Genomic DNA, 7,554 nt, shown 5'->3' on the forward strand with positions numbered 1-7,554 from the left:
CGCCGGAGCAAAATTTGCTCGAGCGATCGGACGAGCACCGCGGCTGGGTTGACTGGGCGAGCAGCTCGCCTCCTCCTGCTCGCCGGTGCGAGCCTCCCCTTCTCCTGCTCGAGCTCCTCCGGCTGGTCCCTCCTCCTGCTCGAGCACGCCGGCAAAATTGCTCGCCGCTGCGGATGCTCTAAGGTATGCTAGATAAGTCGTTATTTACCTAGCAAATATTACCGCCACTATATTACATCTCCCGCCATCGACCTGCATGCATCTCATTCACTGCAAATCTAGCTACCGTCATCATTTTAATCATTTCTATTAAGTTCCACCCAAACCCTTCACTCTCACACCCAACAATGGCAGACCAACCATCCTCACCCGACCCCTACAAGCTTCTCAAACTCGTTCCCAACCCAGATGGCTCATTCACCCGCCTCACCAGCCCCCCAACCGCGCCCACAACCGAGTCACTCCCTGCCGATCCTCACCTCAACTCATCCCAACTCGTTCTCTCCAAGGACATCCCTCTCGACCCAAACTCCCAAACCTTCCTCCGCCTCTTCAAACCCCACAACCTCCCCACAAACTCTAACCTCCCTCTCATCATCTACTTCCACGGCGGCGGCTTCGTCCTCTTCAGCGCCGCCTCTCAGCCTTTCCACAACTTCTGCTCCCAACTCGCCCTCTCTCTCCCCGCACTAGTCCTCTCCCTCGAGTTCCGCCTCACCCCCGAGCACCGCCTCCCCGCCGCCTACGATGACGCCGCTGCAGCCCTCAACTGGGTCAGAAACCAAGCCTCCACCGCCGACGGCGACTCTTGGCTTGAAAACTCTGTCGATTTCTCCAAGTGTTTCTTGATGGGAAGTAGCGCGGGAGCTAACATCGCCTACCACGCGGGTCTACGCGCTTCCGGTATGGATCTCACCCCGATCAAGATCCGAGGGCTGATATTGCATCAGGCGTATTTCGGTGGGATCCAGAGGACGGAGTCGGAGATAAGGCTGGCCAACGACCGGGTGCTGCCGTTAGTTGTTAACGACGCTCTGTGGGCCCTGAGTCTGCCGGAGGGGGCTGATCGTGACCACGAGTATTGCAATCCGTTTGTTAACGGCGGTGATGAGAGGATCGGACGGCTGCCGAGGTGTTTGGTGAATGGGTACGGTGGGGATCCACTGCTGGACAGGCAGAAGGAATTTGCGGGGTTATTGGAATCACGCGGGGTGCACGTGACGGGCCGGTTGGAGGAGGTGGGGTTTCATGGTGTGGAGCTATTTGACCCGAAAAAGGCCGAGGCTTTATATGAAGTTGTTAAGGAATTTATCGTCTCTTGTTGTGCACACGGTGGCGATGAGGTTGTTGTTGCAAAATCTTCTATGTGACTAAAATGGCTAATGGAGGCTAAGGGTTGGAGTCTTGGAGCCGATTGAATAATTTTGTACTCTCTCAATTCAAGAATTTTAATTGTGGTTATAATTAATGTTGATGATGGTTACATCAAATCGGACTGAACTCAGTCTTCGAATATCATAACAGTCAAAATTGCATGTATGCTGTGTTGTGTTTTTATTTTATTTTCTATAACTATATACGCATATAGTGACATCACTAACCTGTTACATTCTGTCTCATCATAAGAGGAGGGTAATGTGACATTGTTCATAGTATTTGTATTATCCAACTAAAGGGAAAAACTTGCGTACAAACTAGTATGTACGCGTGCGTCCAAATTCTCGTTTATTTGCACACTTTGCGAATATAAATACATGATTTTAACCGTTCAAAAGTTTAGTTTATTACTAAAGATCATTTCTGTAAAATATCAACATAAACAAAAATCGTCTTCATAGTCGATTGCATCAAACAAATTGACGGTTGATCATGAGACTACTAACTTTCACCATAACCGTTCATTTGTTTGATGCAATCGACTATGAAGACGATTTTTGTTTATGTTGATATTTTAAAGAAATGATCTTTAGTAATAAACTAAACTTTTGAACGGTTAAAATCATGTATTTATATTCGCAAAGTGTGCAAATAAACGAGAGTTTGGACGCACGCGTACATACTAGTTTGTACGCAAGTTTTTTCCCCAACTAAAAGACTCGTCCAACAATTAGCAGCAGCGTGCCCCTATAGCTCAGTGGTAGAGCGTCAGTCTTGTAAACTGAAGGTCTGTAGTTCGATCCTGCACGGGGGCAATTAGACTTTATCAGACCTCAAGGCAAGGCTGGAGGTTTCGGCCATGTTAAAATTGAGGATATTTCTGGTTGTGTGTAACAACAAGTACGACTTCTGAGACATTTTTGAGTCGAATGAGGTCACTTCTGAGTTCTGAGACATTTTTGAGTTGAAGTCTTAAGAGTCAAAGCCATTGTTCTGATACTTTTCTAAGAGTTAGAATCATCGTTCTACAGATCGCAAATTAATATGTATAATTTCTATTCAATATAGTGAATTGAGTTCATATATTGGTCAGACTATATATAGTACGTTTCTGCATTTCAAGAAACTTACAACATTTCCTACTGATCTGTTTTCATAGTATGACACGCACAAGTTCATTCCCATATGATTCAATGGTACATTACGCGGTAGGGTAAGAGGCTTCCATGGCAATGCCACAGATACCTTCAGGTGCAGCAACATATCTTTGCATTCTTATGTAACCTTCTTCACCCCATTGTGCACCCCATGAGTTCTTTACCAGCCCATTCTTATGTAACTCGATCAAGATTCTAGTCCCATCAGCACCCACTCCATAGCCAACAAGAGTGACACCGTGGTCTAGTTTGGTTCCACATGTTCCTGTGAAAACACCACTCGAGTATAACTGGAAGTCATATCCGCTAGCATCAATGGCAACAGAAATAGGTTGATTTGCCACGGCCTTAAGCAGAGCGCTTTCACTGTTTGCAGGCACATCTTCGTGTCCGGTTATTGTGGCTGCATGGCCTGCTTCTGCCTTGGCATTGCATGTACCATCAGTTGCCGTGTATGGATAATTAGCCTCGGTATTAATACCATGATTTTGAATAACGAACTGAAAGGAGTCGTCCATAAGGCCACCGGAACAGCCTTGGTCTACACCTTTGACATGACAGTCTACCAACTATTGCTCAGATAAAGAGATTACCAGTTGTATATATGTTGAGTAATCCTTTCCATGGCTCCCACTGCTGAGAATGCCCAACAACTTCTTGTATTCATTTTTATTGTACGTATATATGTAGCATTTAGAATAAGCAACACAGTAGCACTAATCATGTATACTTAAACCCTTTTGCAAAATAGGAAATGATCTTTTGACGAAACCAAAAACAGAATACCACATTGCCCTTGGTCCATGACGGGAGTAGCAGCTCCCTTCTTCCTCCAGTCCATTGTAGCCGGCACAGCAGCATTTTCGTACTTGAAAGTAGCTAGTGGTTTTTGTGGAACATTCATCCCCCATGAATCGATTTCTTAAGGCAGTGAACTCTTCATTCGTAAGGTCTGCAAATTGGTTCGTACTCAATTTGTAAAGCTTGTTTCCATCTTTGTTAGAAGATTCTACATATGCTTCATTCTCCTTGAATATCTTGAAGCGATCCTCCTTCTCATTAATATCATTATACACACCACACGTCGTCCATTGCGAACTATCCATTGCTCAAACCTCCAATAAGCTAATGCATCTTGCAGACTGCGAGAAGTGGCTTCCGATCGATGACCAAGCCCCCAACAAGATCAGGGCAAAGGCTAAACAGACACATTTGCTCTGTTTGGGGAACTCCATTAATTGTAGGCTAGAGTTTAAATAAGTTGATGAAGATGAGGAGGTGTATTGAAATGGTAAGACCGTAAGACTACCCGGACAGTTTATATAGAGAGTTAATGGCACTTGTATATTGTCTCCGTGCCCCAAAATGCGGTTTGCCATCTCCTTACTCCTTGCCAGAGAAAATGTTCTGATATGAACCTGCTGTAAAATAAATATGTAGGTAGTATAGCTGTTATCCTAATTTGATGCTTGTCCTCCTAAACACTTATTATCCATGCATGTCCTAGCCTGATGTGCATTGAGGGTAATTAACTTATATGAAGACAGCCTAATAAACACAAGAATGTATTAACTTAATTAAATTGACATGCAAGTCGGAAAAAGACTATAACTTGGTTAATATATTGAACATGTAGTGCTCTCTGATTCAAATTTAAGTCAATATCTCTTAGAATTATTATATCATGAAAAAAAAATGTCCCAGCGTCAGTTAAGAGTTAAGACTTGAGAGTACTGAAGCACCAAGCAAATTAGTAAATCGGATAATAGTGCATGTCCCGGCAAGGAATTGGAGTCCAGAGGACCATATTGAGTAAATTAATCAATATGGATCGGTATTTTATACTGAGTTAAAAGCATAGCAATTTCAGATTAGCACAAGTACTGAATTACTGAAGCTACAACAAAGTGGGGATAAGTACGTAATAAAGCAAGAACTAGCAGGCGTATTCTAATTTCTGTCATAGAACCTTTATGTTCTTCTTTTCCCCCAACTAAGGCCGAGCACAGGAATGGATGGGACGAGACAAGACTCATTCCACTCTTTTGAAACGGAACGAGATTGGAAATGGACGAGGGTTTTTGAGAATGCATCACACTCAGGATCGGATTAATCCCGATTAGGATCGGGACGGGATGGGCCTAATCCCACTGTCCTATGACTTTAAAGTACCTAATTTCTCAATTCTCACATACAATTATCACTCAACATTTCAAGTAATTCAACTATGAATTAACAACATTGAGTCATTTAAATAGTCCAAACAGTCCATCGTAAATCCATTACAAACTTAAATAGTCAATCACAAACATAAAAAACAGAGGTACAAAATTAAACATTGATTACATTTGCAGCCGGTACAGACTTCCCATTTCCTTTCCCTCTTGGAATTGGAGGTGGATAATTGTTCTTACTTGAAGCAGTGTCCTCATGATCTGCAAAAAGGACAAAGAGTCCAAGAGTAAGTTTCTCAACTAGATCTCTACATAAGTGTATTAGCAGAATGAGTATGGTTATAGATGCTGCAAGTGACTGCTAGCCAAAACTAAACCCAGATATGAATTTGGCAGGATGAACTCGATACCTTATAATACATCAATCCATTTAAGCATAAAAATGAACAAGTAATGTAACAAATTGCACATGACTTGGTTGCTAATTTAGTAACTACAATTATTCGAGTATCATAATCTATGAGGACAATGAATTTCATATTAACTTTAATATGACAACATACCTCTCTACAAGAAATCTAATGCACATACCATCCAATTTAAAGAAAAATTATTATGCGGGACGGGACGAAGCGGAATAGAAATTATTCGTTCCACGTCTCATCCCACTATTATGAAACATGACGGGATCGGGATGGGACATACGTTTTTAGACCTCCGTCTCATCTCATCCCTATAAATTTCGGGACAGAATCGGGACGTGATCAAGAGTTTAGCTTTTTATGCCCACCCCTACCCAACAATTACTCAGAATCTCATCCTATTAATTGTGCTGAATGTGGAAACAAATTAGTCTATCATCACCGTATGAGCCCAAGAAAAATGGTATCAATGACAAACAAATACCCAGTCTGTTGAATCATTTCCTAGTAGTCTCAAACAGGAATTAATAGCATCAACCATTAAGGGAAGAACAATACAAGTCTAGTGTTGCTAGGCTAAGAGACTGACGAAGTGCGCACTTCCATCGTATAATTCCGTATTAGACCAATGTATCTATCTCAACTCGATCAAGTCTCAAACTGTTTCACAACATGCGTGCATCACTAATATCCTAATGACGACTGAATTGCATCAACTCATGTATAATACTTTTCGAAGATAAGAATGTCATTCAAAATTTACAGTTTTATTGACAATGAAATCATCATATCGATCCCTATTAGACCAATGGATTTATCTCAGGCTCTCAGCTCAAACGTGCGAAATCTCACAACATTACTAACATCTAAATGACTAAAAGTACGTTACTCGTGTGTTATACATTTTGAAGATAAGAATGTTATTCATAATTCACAACGATTTATTCACGAATGAAATTAAAATCAATAAATGAACTCCTTAACAATGTCCAAGACAGCAGCAGCCCTTCTCTGGTCTACAAAATCAATATTATGGAACCCTAGATCATCAAACTGCGCATCTACACGTACCCCATGAGACACCAACATCGTCACAAACTCCCGTTGCCTGTCCACCATTGGATCCCCTCCGAACCCGATCACCAAACACCGCGCCAGCCGTTGAATCACCTCCTTATGCCGGCCGCCGTCGAGCGCGGGGCTACAATACCTGTGGTTCCGATCCGTCGCTTTCGGCAACGCTAGGTCCCACATGAGGTCGAGCACAGGCAAAGGCAAGAGCTGGTCCGTAGCATACTTCAGCTCCGACTTGGTCCTCTGAATCCCGCCGAACATGGGTTGGTTCATTATGATCCCAGATATCTGCATGGGTTCCAAATCCATGGTTTCGTAGGCTTTGAGCCCTGAGTAAAAGACGATATTTCCCCCGCAGCCACAGCCGTACAAGTAGCACCTAGACAGGTCGCCGTAGTCTCGTATCCACTGCTCGCCGCCGGGGTCGACGCCCTGCTTCTTGACCCAGTTAATGGCGTCTAATGCGTCCTCGTACTGGGCTGGAAGCCGGGCCTCGGGGGCGAGACGGTAATTGACCGAGACGAGAATGGCGGGAAATTGGCTGGTGATGAGGGAGCAGTTGGAGTGGATGGAGGAGTCGGCAGCGCTGAGGAGGAGCCAGCCGCCATGGTGGAAGTAGATGATGATGGGGAGGCGGGCGACGGTGTTGTCGTTGGAGGGGAGTTTAGAGGGTCGGAATATTCGGAGCCACGTCTTGGTTTCAGCGTTGAGGGTTAGGTCTTTGGAGGCGACAGAGTCGCCGGGAGAGGGGTTAGGGTTGGCATCGGTGGTTGGGAGGTTGACGAGGCGGGTCAAAGTGTCGTCGACTGGGTTGTGGACAATCTTGAGGTGGGCGTAGGGATCAAATTTTGACATTTTTAACTCGTACGTTGGGGATTAGGCACTGTTATGTTATAGTCGTGCATAGTTTGTATGCATGCACATTAGTGGTGTACGTAGTGAGATTAGGGTTGTTTCACTGCAATATTTTGATCGGAGACTGGAATTGGATTAGGCAGAAAGTGAGTTTTAGGTTACTGGTGTTTTATATACGAGGAATTTAGCACCATGATATTTGAGTCAGCTCAACAAGGCTCATCAGGCATTCAGGCCAGTGAGAAGTTGAATATTTCAAAGGGGGTTAGATTTTTTCTACTCCGATGCCGCAGGTTTAGCCATTTAGGTGTAAAATTGGTTACGTTTGGAGTTGTTTTCAATGGAAAACTCAACAATAGATAACTGACCTTTAAATAAGCGATATCTCACACGGCCACATATTTTTTTTTTAAATCGTGGTTATTCGAACCAAGTTTTACAAATAAGCACATACTCCGAACCTAAACATTAATACAATCTGTATAATCAAACATA

At 43.4% G+C, this 7,554-nt stretch overlaps 2 protein-coding genes, 1 non-coding gene and 1 pseudogene across 3 annotated transcripts; 2 read left to right on the forward strand and 2 right to left on the reverse strand.

The window, feature by feature from the left end:
- Positions 1 to 315: 315 nt before the first annotated feature.
- LOC126802506 (probable carboxylesterase 8) lies at positions 316 to 1,517 on the forward strand. The gene has a single exon (XM_050530145.1). It carries the CDS (start codon positions 348 to 350, stop codon positions 1,368 to 1,370), a length of 1,023 nt encoding a protein of 340 aa, XP_050386102.1. The 5' UTR covers positions 316 to 347; the 3' UTR covers positions 1,371 to 1,517.
- Positions 1,518 to 2,120: 603 nt separating this feature from the next.
- TRNAT-UGU (transfer RNA threonine (anticodon UGU)) lies at positions 2,121 to 2,192 on the forward strand. Its single transcript has one exon. It is a non-coding gene; the product is annotated as a tRNA-Thr (tRNA).
- Positions 2,193 to 2,578: 386 nt separating this feature from the next.
- On the reverse strand, positions 2,579 to 3,769 carry LOC126802505 (senescence-specific cysteine protease SAG39-like; annotated as a pseudogene).
- Positions 3,770 to 6,093: 2,324 nt separating this feature from the next.
- LOC126803602 (probable carboxylesterase 9) lies at positions 6,094 to 7,059 on the reverse strand. Its single transcript, XM_050531384.1, has one exon. It carries the CDS (start codon positions 7,057 to 7,059, stop codon positions 6,094 to 6,096), a length of 966 nt encoding a protein of 321 aa, XP_050387341.1.
- Positions 7,060 to 7,554: the final 495 nt, after the last annotated feature.

Source organism: Argentina anserina, chromosome 7 (assembly GCF_933775445.1).
Source record: "Argentina anserina chromosome 7, drPotAnse1.1, whole genome shotgun sequence".
Lineage (NCBI taxonomy): Eukaryota > Viridiplantae > Streptophyta > Magnoliopsida > Rosales > Rosaceae > Argentina > Argentina anserina.

What these genes read in the sequence shown, in the direction of transcription:
- LOC126802506 (XM_050530145.1), top strand. Translation starts at nt 348, where the DNA reads ATGGCAGACCAACCATCCTCACCCGACCCCTACAAGCTTCTCAAACTC.
- LOC126803602 (XM_050531384.1), bottom strand. Translation starts at nt 7,059, where the DNA reads ATGTCAAAATTTGATCCCTACGCCCACCTCAAGATTGTCCACAACCCA.